Here is a 13,551-nt window from a genome sequence, read left to right on the forward strand (position 1 = left end):
CTCCCAGGCACGGGAGGCTGAGGCCGATTCTCCTGAGAAATGGGGAGCATCAGATCTAATTAGTCCTACTGTCAATTGCCCACAGGCAAATACTCTTTTCTGGCCTTCAGGGGAGCTCGGCTCTCTAAACACCCTTCCTCACCCAATAAATCACTGCTTGACCCCAGAGTGGCTGGGAGGGTAAGTCACTTAAGTTTTGATGGTGGCCATGTTAAACGGGGGCTTGAGTTGGACTGAGAAGCCTGAGACACACAAGGTGGTGAGACCACTGTCTTTACTGGGAAACCACAGGATGGCCCTGAACACCCATGTGGGTTGAGGGAGGCATTTGGGGTGCTCAGGTGGATTACTTCTTGGCAATGCAGGCGTAGTCAGTGCTGGGGTCCTCCTTAGAGCCTTTTCTTTGCCTGTCGCCAACGTCAGACACCTTGCTGGGCAGCCTCTGCAGAGATGCATAGTGGGGCTCCTGCTCCCAGAGCTGGACCTGGGGTCAGGGCAGAAGGTGATGACGTGAGGTCACCGGTCACCGGGAGAGCCTCCCTCTCTCTCATGTTCCCTTGTGAGTTCTTGCCCCACTCCCACTTTCTTACCTCATTACCTCAGTCTCCCCCTGATTGGCACCCCCAAGCTCTAAGCTCTTGCTCCTTTCTCTCATTGCCCTTTCTCTTTGTGTTTCTCTCACTCTACCCCACCCTCCACCCACTCTTAATCTCTCTCTCTTACTTTTTCCTCTTGGTTTCTCTCTCATTTTCCCTGTGTCTCTCTCTGATTTTCTCTCTTATTCTTCATTGCTTTCTCTCTCTCATTCTTTCCTTTCTGTCTTATTTCCTCTTCCTACCTCTACACCATTTCTTTCCTCTCTTCTTCTCATTCTCTCATTTCTCTCTTTCTGCCTCCCAGTTTTGTCTCTGTCCCTCTTTCTCATGCCCCTGTTTCTCTCTCTTCTCTTGACCCCCATCTCAGCCCTCAGCCCCCTCTTGTCACCCCATCACCCAGTTCCCTGCCCCCGACTCACCCAGCTCCTCTCCAGCCTCCTCACTGGAAAGAAAGAAGAAACTCAGCTTGGCCCCCCCGTTGTATCTTGCAGCCCTTCTCCCCTGCTCTCCCCACCCCATGGAAGTGTCCTCACTTGCTGACTTCCCTGTGGTTCTCACACCAAAGCCCTGGCCTCTCTCTTTGGACATTCTCCCCTCCTCTCTCCGCCTGACTTCTACCATCTTCCTCATCTCAGGGTGTGTCAGGCTTGATGCGGACTTCTGAGAAAGCAGTAGGAAAGGGTGATGGGGGCAACCGGGGGCATCACTGTGGGACAAATGAGGAAGATGTGGGTGGGGCTCACCTCTCCGATGGAGCCGACACAGGCAGGTAGACAGAACAACCACAACTAGGAGCAGGAACCCCCCGAGCCCCAAGCTCCCATATGTGTAAGGCTCCATCTGTGTAGGGAAAAGGGGTCAATATTAGAAGGCCCATTTCTCTCTTCAGTTTACCCATCCTCCGGGTTGACATGGGTATCTCAGCTTTCCTCTCTGACAGTTTTAGAGGCAGAAAAACATACTCTCAGAGATTCTTCACTCCGGAACATGTTACCTCATCTCCTACCAGAGGTACTCATCCCTCATCTGTTATCTCATTCATAACCAAGACTGCTCACCCCTCGGAGGCTTCCCACCACCATCCAGGCCATCTCTGGGCTTCCGCATAGAGTCCCTTGTTCACCTGTACTGTCTGGTCCTGAGAGGCCCTGGCCACTACTCGTGAACCACACACACTACTTATCACCCATTGTTCCCTGTGCATCCACAACCAACCAACCCCCCTCCAAGGCAGTGTTACCTCCTTTGTGCCTGGAGGATTCATTAGGCTGGAGACTGAAGACTGGCCTGGAGGTCAGGAAACGTAGCCCCTGCTCTTCCAGGCTAAATGCCCTGGGGTTAGTCACGTGCCTCAAGTTCCTCATCTGTAAAGAGTGGGGCCCTCTGTTACAATGTTCCCAGCCTGAGGAGCCTCACTTACACGCCAACCCCGAACCCGGCACTTTCCATTTGTCACTGCTAATCCTGACAACAATGTAAGGTATTATGGTGCCCATTTCCCCGGTGAGAAACCTGAGACTCAAGCCCAGACTCTTTCTTTTTCTTCTTCTCCCCAAAGCCCCCCAGTACATAGTTGTATATTCTGGTTGCAGCTCCTTCCAGTTCTGCTATGTGGGACACTGCCTTAACACAGCTTAGTGAGTGGTGCTAGGTCCATGCCCAGGATCCAAACTGGCAAAACCCTGGGCTGCCAGAGCAGAGCGTGCACACTCAATCACTCGGCCGCAGGGCTGGCCCCTCGAGCCCAGACTCTTACAAAGACTTTCAGCCCAGAAGTGGCAGAGCTGGAGTTCAAGGGCAGCTTTGTCCAGACCCAGAGGCCACCCCTTTTTTCCTGCCCTAAGCTGACCAGGTGGTTCAGAGGGGCCTCTTCAGCACTGGGTAGTTCTAGGTTCTGGTGAGGGGGTTGATGGAGGAGGAGGAGCCAGGGTCTGGAGCGCGTGTGGGGATTGGCAGAAAAGTGGGGGCGGCAGTGTCCAGCACCACCCGGCAGCTGGGCTGCTCCCTCAGCCCCAGAGCAACTGGGGAGAGCAGAGCCCTACTTGGCTGATGTGGAGTGGAGAGCTGCTTCCCAGGGGCAGATACTGCTGGGGTTGAAGTGGGGCAATGGGGAGTGTCTGGGGCCCCATAACTTCCCCTCAGGCACTTCCTGCCCTACAACCACTGGTTCCTGTTTGAGGCCAAAGCCGGATGCACCGACCAGGGTCTGAAAACTGAGACCCTTCTGGGTTCAAGAGGAATGCTAGGGTGTGTGAGGGAGTGGGAAGCAGAAGCACAGGTGGAGAGGAGGGCCTGTGGTAGCCAGGAGGGGCAGTGGGGGTAGAAGTGGATTGTTCTTAATTTCTTTGGAGAACAGAGATACAGGCTGGACAGAGGATTCCTCCAGGGCCGAGAGAACCTCAAAGCCATTCTCTCCCTTCCCTCGTCTTAGCCTCACCTCACTCGGCGGTGTGACTGCCCACTCTCACACACCCCTTCCCTGGAATTCCCCCATCAGGGTCCTTGCTCTCTCCCAGCTTACCTAGAGCCCATGGCCTGTGTACGGACAGACTCCAGACTGGCCAGAGTTGCCTGGGTGGAGAGAAGTGTTGCCACCTCAGACATTCCTGCCCCTCCTCTGGCTTTAACTTCTCCCCTAGCCTCGGAACCTCAGCAGTGTCGTTAGGAAAGGAAGTTAGGCTTTGGGGGTTAGGGTTATGACATCTTTGCCTTCAGCCTCCTGTGACTGTAACTAAGCCTGTACTCCCGCTCAGCTCCAGCCATCCTATTGATCCTGCGAGTAGACAGTGAATGTACACCTCCTCTGAGTGCCCTGCCTGATTAACTTTTTCCCAGTGATCGCTCACACTGCATCCACTGAGAGCTCAGGATCTTGGTGTAGGTGTGTGGACACACACCCGGCTCCTACATCAGACTGTGAGCTCTGGTGGATTTGGGGTGACTCACCTGGTGTTCTGGGGCTGTATCTAGCAGGGTGTTTGGCTGACTGATTAACAAACAGGAGATTCAGAGGAAGCCAGACTAGATCTACATGAGCACTGTTGATAGATCTAAAAAGAAAGTTGATGACAAGTTGGTATTGGGAAAGGAGGTATGCGCAATCCAGGTGGACTTCCTGCAGGAGGCAGCATTCTGATGTTGAGCACAAAAGTAAATATGGGCAGCGGTCTGAGGCCTCTGGACAGAGACCTGGATGAGGTCTCTTAGTGGTACTATGATGGAAAGGTAGAGGGGTGCTAGAGGATTACACACCCAGTCTTTAAGGAGGGTGATGACTGGGGAGCTCATGTGGAGGCAAGGGGTGAGGAGGAGATTTAGTGCCTGGGTCCATATGCATTTGAATTTCCTTCTCCAAATTCAGAAACTTTTTGCTACTTCCGCCCCCACCCCTACCCCATCCACAATGTTTCCCATGCAGGACAGTAGGACAATATTCAGGGTTGTTTTTTTTTTTTTTTTTTTTTGCATTTTATTATAAAAATATTCAAACATAGAAAAAAATGGAAAGAACTGTACAGTGAACATATCCCTACTACCTAGAGTCTACAATGAACATTTTTCTATACTTGCTTTATCACATATCTATCAATGCATCTCATCTTTTGACATCTTTCAAAGTTGCAAACGTCAGTACATTTTACCTCTAAAGGCTTTACCATGCTTATCACTGATTATCGTTATTTGTTTCCCCATTTCTTTTTTGAGAGGGCCGAGGAAGGCACGATTTACATACATTAAAATGCACAAATCTAAAGTTAGTACTCAGTTTTTAAACTGTCTTGTGGTCAAGGCTCTGGAGCCAGGTGGCCTGGGTTCAAATCCTGATTCTGCCACCACTGTGTGACCTCCTACAAGTTCCTTAACCTCTCTGTGCCTCAGTTTCCTCTTAGGGTTTTTGTCAGGCTTAAAAGCATTATTATATATAAAGTGTGTAGATCAGTGGCAGGCACATGCTAAATGCTATTTGTATATTAGCTATATTATTATTATTACTCAAACATGCAGAAATGTCATCAAGAAGGGGAGATGATCTGGGGCCACCTCCAGGTTCTTTGGACTAGTTTTTCCACTCTTCAACTCCTACTGCGCTGCCTACCATACCGTTGACTTGCTCCTTGCTGCTTTGTTTTGCTTACTCATTCATTTGTCCTTTCTTGCCCTGACTAGACATTTAGTCAGCACCTACTAAATGGCTGGGGCTCACTCTGGACTGCAGAGCTCTTTGAGGGTGGGGGCGTGCCTCACTGCTCTCCTGCCTGCACTCTATGTAGCAAGGGAGCTAATGCTCCATTTCCACCCCTCCTCAGTGAGTCGGTAGTTAGCGCTGAGGCTGAGGCCCCTTCAGCTGCAATCGCTGTGGACTGGCTTAACTCTGCCTTTCTCACCTAGCTCTGGGGGCTAGGAGTGAGCAAGGGAACGGGAGGAAGAGGGCAGTCCAGCATGGGGGATAGGTTCTTCTCAGGGGCCCATTCATCCCTCAAGACCCCAGTTCTTGTCCTCCTATTCTAGCCGTTGATCTCGGGGACGTGGATGCCCTCCCTCTAACACCCACCTCTGGAGTGTAGAAGAATGCAGACTGTGCTGGAAATCTAGAGTTCTGTGTTCTCACTGCAGCTTTGCTGCCTGACTTTCTGCAAGCTACCTTCCCTTCTTGGGCCTCAGTTTCCCTCCCTGCTGACCCAGAAGATCTCTAAGGCCCCCTCTAGCTCTACCCTGAAAAACTCATCTCTTCACCCCAACTCCTTCCCCAGTTCAGAGAACCCAGGCATCCAGCTGCCCCACCCAGCTCTGGGTAAACAGGAAGCTGGGTGAGGGGAGCAGGGGTGTGTGGAAAGTCCCAGCCAGGTGTGTGGCTCTATGGGGAGGGGGTGGCCCCACCCCTGAGCTATGAAAGCCCCCCTGCCCTGGCCCTGGCTCAGTCTCAATGGGGGCACTGGGGCTGGAGGGCCGGGCTAGGAGGCCCCAGGGGATGGACTGCCTCCTGCTGGCTGTGGCAGGCGCCACTTCCCTGGTGACCCTGCTGCTAGCTGTGCCTATCACTGTGCTGGCTGTGCTGGCCTTCGTGCCCCAGGAGCAGGGAGGACTGGTGAGTGGTTACAACAAGTCCCCCAGAAGGCTGTATATTGCTGATGCTCACTTACCTCTGTCTGTGCCTGGGAGTCTCTTGGCCTCATCCTGCTCAGCTGGTTTGGCTGTCCCTGGTGGGGATGTCTTGTCTGTCTCTTTGCCGGCTCTCTTTCCACATTCCTGTGATACTGTTGTGTCCTGATGTCTTTAAGTCCCTTCCTGGTTGTCTGACTCCTCTTCCCTTCCCAAGACATACACAGGCTTCTGTTTCTCTGCCCAAATACATATGCCTTGGTTGCTCTCCCTTCCAGGGAGATGGGTGCTGGGGATGGGGCTGGTGGGAGAAACCTCAGGCCTAGAGCTTGGCTCTATGTTGGGAAGGGTGGGGCTGGCATCAGCTAAGACTGAATTCTGAGCACTGTGACCCCACCCACCCAGGTAACAGGGACCGCTGACCCAGGGGCACAGGCACAGGCACAGCTGCAATTGGGTAAGAGGAGACCATCTCCCCCCACCCCTGCTCCAGCCCTCAGGGACTCCCAGTTCCCTTCCATCTGGTTCCCCAGATACTCTTCCTCCAGGAATCCTGATGCCCCATCCCTGGGCCCTGGTACCTTGTCCTCTCAGGGGGACAACCCATGGATGGCTGCCCCACCCCCAATCGTGGACTCTGTCCCTTCCAGGGTCCCAGGAACAGTCAGAGGAGGAGGCAGAAACAGATCTCAGTCCCAGGCTCCCCGCTGCCCACATCATAGGTAAGGACTTCAGAGACCTCAATAGTCCAAGTTCTGCTCATCCACAGTTCGAGTCCTTTTGCTCTGTTATTGCAGTCCTGGGTTTCCTCCCGTCTCACCACCTCTCCTGCTACAATGCCCACTCTTCTGCTTGCTTCCCTCCTGGAGCAGGCAAAAGCCGGCCTGGATCTCCCCACCACAGCGCTCTGCATCTCACACCCGGGTGCCCTCAGTCCCCAACTCATATTCATTGCAGAGGGAGCACCATCACCCCACTGCCTCTCCCAGACTCGGGACCAGCAGGGGTCAAAAGCACCCCGCTTCCCCTCAGCGCCCCCTACCCCCGCCCCCCGCAGAAGTCCCGGGCCTGGATCGCTCCTCTGAGGATCGGATTCCTGAGAGCCGACAGACCCGTTTCTCTGCAGGTGCTTGGACCAAGGGACAGGGGCTGGGCTGGGAGGCGAAGAAAGAAGAGGCCTTTCTAAGGAGCGGGACGCAGTTCTCCGGTGCCGAGGGCCTGGCCCTCCCGCAGGACGGCCTCTATTACCTCTACTGTCACGTCGGTTACCGGGGCCGGGCGCCCCCTGCCGGCGGGGGCCCCCTTGACTACTCGGTCACGCTGCGCAGCCGGCTGTACCGGGCGGGGGGCGCCTACGGGCCTGGGACTCCCGAGCTGCTGCTGGAGGGTGCGGAGACCGTGACCCCGGTCTTGGACCCCACCCGGAGGCGCGAATACGGGCCTCTCTGGTACACGAGCGTGGGGTTCGGCGGCCTGGTGCAGCTCCGGAGGGGAGAGAGGGTGTTCGTCAACATCAGTCATCCGGATATGGTGGACTATAGGAGAGGGAAGACCTTCTTTGGGGCCGTGATGGTGGGGTGAGGGCCTCCCGCGTCCCGGGGAGAACGAATGCATGGTGGGAGTGTGTGAATCAGCCCGGATATCGGGGACCCAGTCACCAGGGACCCCATGGCGGTGGGAAAAATGTAGGAGACTGGAAACTGATACTGAGCCTGACAAAAATAAAGAATGTAATGCTTTAGTGCTGCCAAATACATGCTGAGAAGCTAACATGTCTTCATTCACGGTGGGTACACAAGGGTTGGTTAAATATTCTCTTTTTCTGGTTGCTTGAAACAGTTGGTAAAACCTGGTATGGCCTCTGCTCCCTGGGATGGCAGTCTGCAGGTCCCACCTACCCCCGCCTCCAAATGGCCCTACCCCAGCATTAGCCGGGTTGGAGGTAGAGGGAAGGGGATCTCGTCAAACCCCAAGCATGTCCAAGCACCCTGATTCTCAGAGCCACATGGTCCCTACCAGATTCCACACTCCACTCTTTTCTCTTGAGTCCCTCCCAACAGTGACAGGGGTCGTTACAGGGGAAGGCAAACACCACTCAGAAAGGCCCAGCCACAGAGTAAACCTGAATATGGCTGAGGAATGAAGCACTGAGGGACCCAGCACTTCTTCCCTGCTGGTTACACAAAGGCCCCTTTAGCCACTACACCACAGCCAACTATTCTCCTTCAAGGAGCAAGAGCCACAGCTCATGGGGTGTGAAGGGAGGGGGCTGAAGGAGACAGTTGGGAGGGTGATTGAGAGAGAGAGATGGGGTGCAGATAGTGCCTGAGGACACCGGCGACAACCTAGGGAGGAGGGAAGGGAGAAAAACTGATGCCAACTGGCCCTGTCCATGGTGGGATGGAAAGTCCTCACCCCTCTTTCACACTTCAGGTCCCCTTCCTGTAAGTGGGCAAGTGTGAGGGCCTTGAGGTGAGTAACAGCAGCCCCTTTACTCTGTGACCGACTTTCAGTCCCAGGCTGGAGGAGGTAGAGGGGGACCCAAGGCCCTATGTAGGTCACCCTACCCCTGTGGGACACCACACGGTTTTCCCCTGAGGGCAGCGCTGGCAGGAAAGAAAACCTAATTTCTGAGCCCAGTGGAGGCTCCCATTCTCTGGGTCTCCATTTCTGACTTCCTGTGTCTTTGACTCTGTGTCCAGAAGACGGTTCTGGGGGCTGGCTGGCCTGGTGGTGCAGCGGTTAGGTGTGCACGTTCTGATTCGGCAACCTGGGGTTCACTGGTTCAGATCCCAGGTGCGGACATGGCACTGCTTGGCACACCAGGCTGTGGCAGGCGTTCCACATATAAAGCAGACGAAGATGGGCATGGATGTCAGCTCAGGGCCAGTTTTCCTCAGCGAAAAGAGGAAGATTGGCAGCAGATGTTAGCTCAGGGCTAATCTTCCTCAAAAAAAAAAAAAAAAAAAAGAAGACCTTTCTGGGTGGGGAGGGCGGGAGGGGTGCTTTTCTCTTTTCAGTTCATCCACCTCACATCCCTCTCCTCATCATTCTCTGAGAAAATCGGTGTGAGCTGGCCCGTGGGTCTTTCATCCACATCTTATTCCTGTTTTTAAATTTTCTTCCATCTCTTCAATTCTACCAACCGAGAGATGGAAGGAGATAGAACAGCTAGGGGCTGGACAAAGGTAGAAAGCCAAAATTCACTGAGTGCTTACCATGCCAAGTGCTGTGTTAGGTGCTCTGATGTGACTTAGGTGTTCTATTCTCTCATGGCCCCATATTTGATGGTTCCTGTCTCCATTTGATAGATGATGTTCGGTGACTGGTTCAGGTTGCACAGTTAGAACAGGGCTGGCTGGGGGGCCAGGGATGGGGGCGATTTGGAGCCCAGATGCCTGAACGTCTAATGCCTTGGCTGTGATTCAGGTGCCTGAGAACGTGGCCCTTCCCTGGCTCTCTCCCAGGCAGCAACAGCCGGAAATCTCATCTGAGCACCTGAGCGGCAGGACTTCCCCGGCTGGGATTGGAATTCCCAGAGTTGGAAATTCCCATGCCCTGAGGGAGAGGTAATTAGGTTCAGGCTCCAGTTTCCTGGAGGAGGGGGCCATTAGTCTGGGCTTTGTTTCATGTAGAGTCTCCTGAGCCCCAGTAATCCAAGGAGTGGGGACTAGGTCCAGGGATCTTAAACCTTATGGAGATAGGACTCGAGGGAGCGGCCTTCCACCCTCGAGGAGGGGCAGATGCAGAATTAACTCCAAGAAAGAGACCATGTTTCTTTTCTAAGCATACTTTATTTATCGCCACTGACCAGTAGGGCGCTTACAGATACAACTCCCCTGGGGAGCAGAGGTTCAGCGATGTAGCGACAATTGGTCACCAAATCAGCATTATTTAGAGAACTTGATCAGATAAATATTGTTTAAAAACATAAGCAAAAGGAAGCACAGAGGCCAGGAGGCCAGATGGGAACAACCTACAGTTCAGCTCCGTTTTCACAGAAAACATGTCTGAGCCAAGGCAGCCCCTATGTTGGGTCTCCCAGGACACCTCAACCTCCCGAATAAATACATTCATTAGTAAATAAATAAATAATAAATAAATAATAAATAATCTCAAGTGCAGACATAAATAGAGGGAGCCGGCCCCATGGCGGAGGGCCTGGGCTCTACAACTCGGGGAAGAGTCTGGAAACATTTGAAAAAAGGGAGATCTGTGGTCCACTCTCATCAAGTTCTGGGTGAGATCTTCTCAACGGATGTTCTGAAGTGTTCTGGCCAGAACCAAAGGTTTCCTGGCCCCCACGTTCCAGGTGTCCCAGGCTGCATTCAGGGATCCAAATCTGAGGCCCCCAGTGAGTTCTGGAAGCCCCAGTTTGAATTCTTGGTGGTGACCTGTGCCCCGTTGTCCAGGTCACACATCCCTGCATTCTAGGTTTCTAAGTGTTGTTGTTGTTTCAAGTTCTGAGTTTGGGACCCGGCCCTGAGCCCTTCATTCCCTTTCTAAACCTCAGAAGGGGATGAGAGGGTTCTGAAGGAGCAGATAATAAAGGGATTGAGGTGGGCGAGGATGGACGTACCCCCCTCAGAGGGCAATGATCCCAAAGTAGACCTGCCCGGACTCCGCAAAGTCGAGATAGTTGGGCAGATTGATCTCAGCGCTGAGTCGATCACCCTTCTCCAGCTGGAAGACTCCTCCCAGGTAGATGGGCTCATACCAGGGCTTGGCTTCAGCCTGCTCTGGGGTCTCCGTGTGGCAAGGGCTCTTGATGGCAGAGAGGAGGTTGACCTTGGACGGGTAGGAGACAGCTAAGCGGCTGATGGTGTGGGTGAGGAGCACATGGGTGGAAGGGCAGCCTTGGCCTTTGAAGAGGACCTGGGAGTAGATGAGGTACAGCCCATCCAATGGTACCACCAGCTGGTTGTCTGTCAGCTTCACGCCATTGGCCAGGAGGGCATTTGCACGCCCACTCAGCCACTGGAGCTGCCCCTCGGCTTGGGGGTTTGCTGGAGGGAGAGAGAGAAAGAGGGAGGGGTGAGTCAGTGTGATCCTGTCAGTTCCACTCTCCACATCCTGGCCCTCAAGTTCTGCCCACCTCCCACATCCGGTTCCTGTCCCCTGTCTGTCTTTCCACATCCCATCTGGCCATGAGGTTCTCAGTACCCTCTCAAGGCCTGTGCTGTTCCTCCACCCTCCCCTGGAGCTCAGTGAGCTCTTGTCACACTGTCCCCAAGACCTGTCTACCCTCAGCCTAGGTTCAGCCCCCAAATCCTATTCCTCCACATCCCATCTGCTTCTTTATCCCCCAAACACATCCTCAGCACTCTTACCTACAACATGGGCTACAGGCTTGTCACTTGGGGTTCGAGAAGATGATCCTGAGGAGGAAAAAGGAAAGAAAAAGGTGAGACCCTTAAGCTTTGCAGAAAATATCTCACTACTGTGACCTCCATTCCTCCTCCCCCAAAGCCAAAACTCTAAATTTCCCCCACCGTTTCCATCCCAGAATTAACCCCCACCCCCATCCCAACCCAGAATTAGGAGAGAGGTTTTGGAGACACTTACTGAGTGTCTGGGCCAGAGGGTTGATTGACTGGAAGGCATTCGGTAACTGCTGGGGAGAAGAGAGAGGATTAGCATCAGAGCAAGTCATCCCTACAGGAAAAACAGCCAGGCTGCTTATCTAGCCTGTCCTCTCTGTCCTGATGTGTCTAGTTTTCTCTCTCCATTCATCCATTTATTCATCCCTCCATCCATTCAGCAACTCTTTCATTGAGCTCCTTCCATGTACCAGACATCCTATCTTCATCTTTCCTTATCTCTTTCCCTCATCTCTCTCCTTATCTCTCTTTCGTATCTTCCATTTCTCTTTCTGTCTGACCATCTTTATTCATATGACTTCCCCCTCACCTCTCTACTCACACCCCACATCTCTCTTTATATACGTATATCTGCTTGCTCATTCATTCATTCAACAAATGTTTAGTGAGCACCTTCCATGTGCCAAGCCCCCCCATCTGTCCATCCTTCTCTCTCTTCCTCCATCTCTCTCTACATCTCATTCTGCCTCTCCATCTTTCTCCAAGTTTTCCCTCCCACCCTCCTCATCAGCACACCTCTTTCCCCAATCCTGTCTCTCGCCCTCTTTCTCCCCTATTTCTCTCTGGGTAGGAGAATGAGCCAAGGCTGGCAAGGCACTCACCTCTTCCCTCTGGGGGCCGATCACCCCAAAGTGCAGCAGGCAGAAGAGCGTGGTGGCTCCTGCGACAAGGAGGAAGGAGAAGAGGCTGAGGCACAAGCACCGTCTGGAGCCCTGGGGGCCCCCTGCCTTCTTGGCGAGCTCCTCCTCTGCCAGCTCCACATCTCGGATCATGCTTTCAGTGCTCATGATGTCCTTTCCAGAGGGGCTCAAGTCCAGCTGGGAGATGGCCGAGCCCTGGGGCATGCGAGGGAGAAAATCGCCTGGCTGTTTGTCCGGAGGTGTGTCCTCTGAGAGGTTATTTCCAGGGGTCTCTGAAGTTGCTTCTCTCTCTCCTGGCTGGTCCCCTGTTGCCCTTGCTGAGGGAGCTTCTGCTGGCTGGGTGTGCAAACAGCTGCATTTATAAGCCCGAGGCGAGAGGAGGGCGGGGAAAGGCTCTCATTCAACCAGCGGAAAACTTCCTTGGTGGAGAAACCCATGAGCTCATCTGGAGGAAGCGGTAGTGGGCCCTACACCTTCTGTCTTGGTTTCTCCTCCATCGTGGGGGTGGACGTTTGGAAACTTGGGGACACCCAGGCATCAAGGATACTTCCCACCCTCCCCACTCAGATTCTGAGGGGGGCTTGCTGGGCCAGGTACTGCTGTGTAGGTAGGACCCTGGAGGCTAGACCCTAGTTCCCCTCTCCCCACAATTCCCATTGCCTCCATTTCTTTTGGGAGCCAGGCCTGTGGCTTGTTTCCCTCTGATTTCCATACATAACTCACGCAGGGGTAGAACTAGAAAGGGAAGGGGCTTCAGAAAGTTGAGTCCTTGATGGGGAGAAAACTTCAGGGGAAGCTGTGCTGAGTCCTGAGATGTGTTTGGGTCCCTGGTGGGAAAAGGAGCTGTGGGAAGAGGAGCTTAAGGGGAGGGGGGCATGGATGGGTCTTCTGAAAGGGTTATGTGGGAATAGCCAGGACAAGCCTGGGACAACCCCAGAGGGAGTGAAAGCAGCCCTGGGAATTCACGAACCCCATGAGGGCGGGCCTTCTTCTTTCATTTTGACCAAGGACTCACTGTGCTGGTTTCAGTCTTGGCTTCCAAGGGAATCTGAGGTCCTGATTTTTGCATGAAGCCCCCACCCCTCAGAGTCCCTGTGTGTGGCTTGTATCCCTGAAGAACTCCTGCTCCCTCCAGATTCCTGGAGACAGCTCTATCCCTCAGAGCCCTGTGCCTGACCACGTCTCCTCAAATGTTCCTTGTACTCCTCAGCCCCCTAGCCTTGGAGGCTTTCCCACTCCTCAGGGCTCTGTGCATGGCCATGTCTTCCAGGGGGTCCCCGTGCTCCACTCCCACGGCCCTGAATACCTTGTGGTATGGTCATTTCTCCCCAAAGGCCTCCTGTAACCCCCCCATTCCTCAGAGCCTCTACCTGTGGTCATATTTGCCAGGGCTTCCCTGACCTCCACCCCTCCAGACCTTGGGCCCTTATTTTCCCTTTGTCTTCTCAGCTTATTCTTTGGTTCTCCCGCAGCAGGCTGGCTGCCCCACCCCTGTGAGTTTGCATTTCCCTGGATCTCCTTAGGTCCCTTTATCTCCTTGTATGTCCACAGCTCCTGTCCCCTCTGAGGCCTCTGTCCTCCCTCCTTTCCTTAGAGAGACCTGGGAAATTCTCC

The 13,551-nt window shown here is 53.7% G+C and overlaps 3 protein-coding genes across 5 annotated transcripts; 1 reads left to right on the forward strand and 2 right to left on the reverse strand.

Moving 5' to 3' along the window:
* Positions 1 to 266: 266 nt before the first annotated feature.
* LST1 (leukocyte specific transcript 1) lies at positions 267 to 6,081 on the reverse strand. Of its 2 annotated transcripts, XM_046640717.1 has the most exons (6): positions 5,738 to 6,081; positions 3,543 to 3,646; positions 1,837 to 1,960; positions 1,340 to 1,436; positions 1,016 to 1,038; positions 267 to 484 (listed from the first exon to the last, which is right to left on the reverse strand). In XM_046640717.1, the coding sequence occupies exons 3-6, from the start codon at positions 1,858 to 1,860 to the stop codon at positions 347 to 349; spliced, it is 282 nt and encodes a 93-aa protein (XP_046496673.1). In that variant the 5' UTR covers positions 1,861 to 1,960; positions 3,543 to 3,646; positions 5,738 to 6,081; the 3' UTR covers positions 267 to 346. The 2 variants fall into 2 exon arrangements, with proteins under 2 accessions (XP_046496673.1, XP_046496674.1); XM_046640718.1 differs by lacking the exons at positions 3,543 to 3,646; positions 5,738 to 6,081 and adding an exon at positions 3,118 to 3,198.
* LTB (lymphotoxin beta) lies at positions 5,458 to 7,452 on the forward strand. The gene is made up of 4 exons (XM_046640716.1): positions 5,458 to 5,682; positions 6,102 to 6,153; positions 6,347 to 6,418; positions 6,823 to 7,452. Exons 1-4 carry the CDS (start codon positions 5,521 to 5,523, stop codon positions 7,275 to 7,277), a joined length of 741 nt encoding a protein of 246 aa, XP_046496672.1. The 5' UTR covers positions 5,458 to 5,520; the 3' UTR covers positions 7,278 to 7,452.
* Positions 7,453 to 9,493: 2,041 nt separating this feature from the next.
* On the reverse strand, positions 9,494 to 12,245 carry TNF (tumor necrosis factor). Of its 2 annotated transcripts, none has more exons than XM_046640705.1 (4): positions 11,899 to 12,245; positions 11,262 to 11,307; positions 11,027 to 11,074; positions 9,494 to 10,702 (listed from the first exon to the last, which is right to left on the reverse strand). In XM_046640705.1, exons 1-4 carry the CDS (start codon positions 12,139 to 12,141, stop codon positions 10,281 to 10,283), a joined length of 759 nt encoding a protein of 252 aa, XP_046496661.1. In that variant the 5' UTR covers positions 12,142 to 12,245; the 3' UTR covers positions 9,494 to 10,280. The 2 variants fall into 2 exon arrangements, with proteins under 2 accessions (XP_046496661.1, XP_046496660.1); XM_046640704.1 differs by having other exon boundaries at positions 11,262 to 11,310.
* Between the last annotated feature and the right edge of the window lie 1,306 nt (positions 12,246 to 13,551).

The sequence above is a fragment of the Equus quagga genome, chromosome 15 (assembly GCF_021613505.1).
Source record: "Equus quagga isolate Etosha38 chromosome 15, UCLA_HA_Equagga_1.0, whole genome shotgun sequence".
NCBI lineage: Eukaryota > Metazoa > Chordata > Mammalia > Perissodactyla > Equidae > Equus > Equus quagga.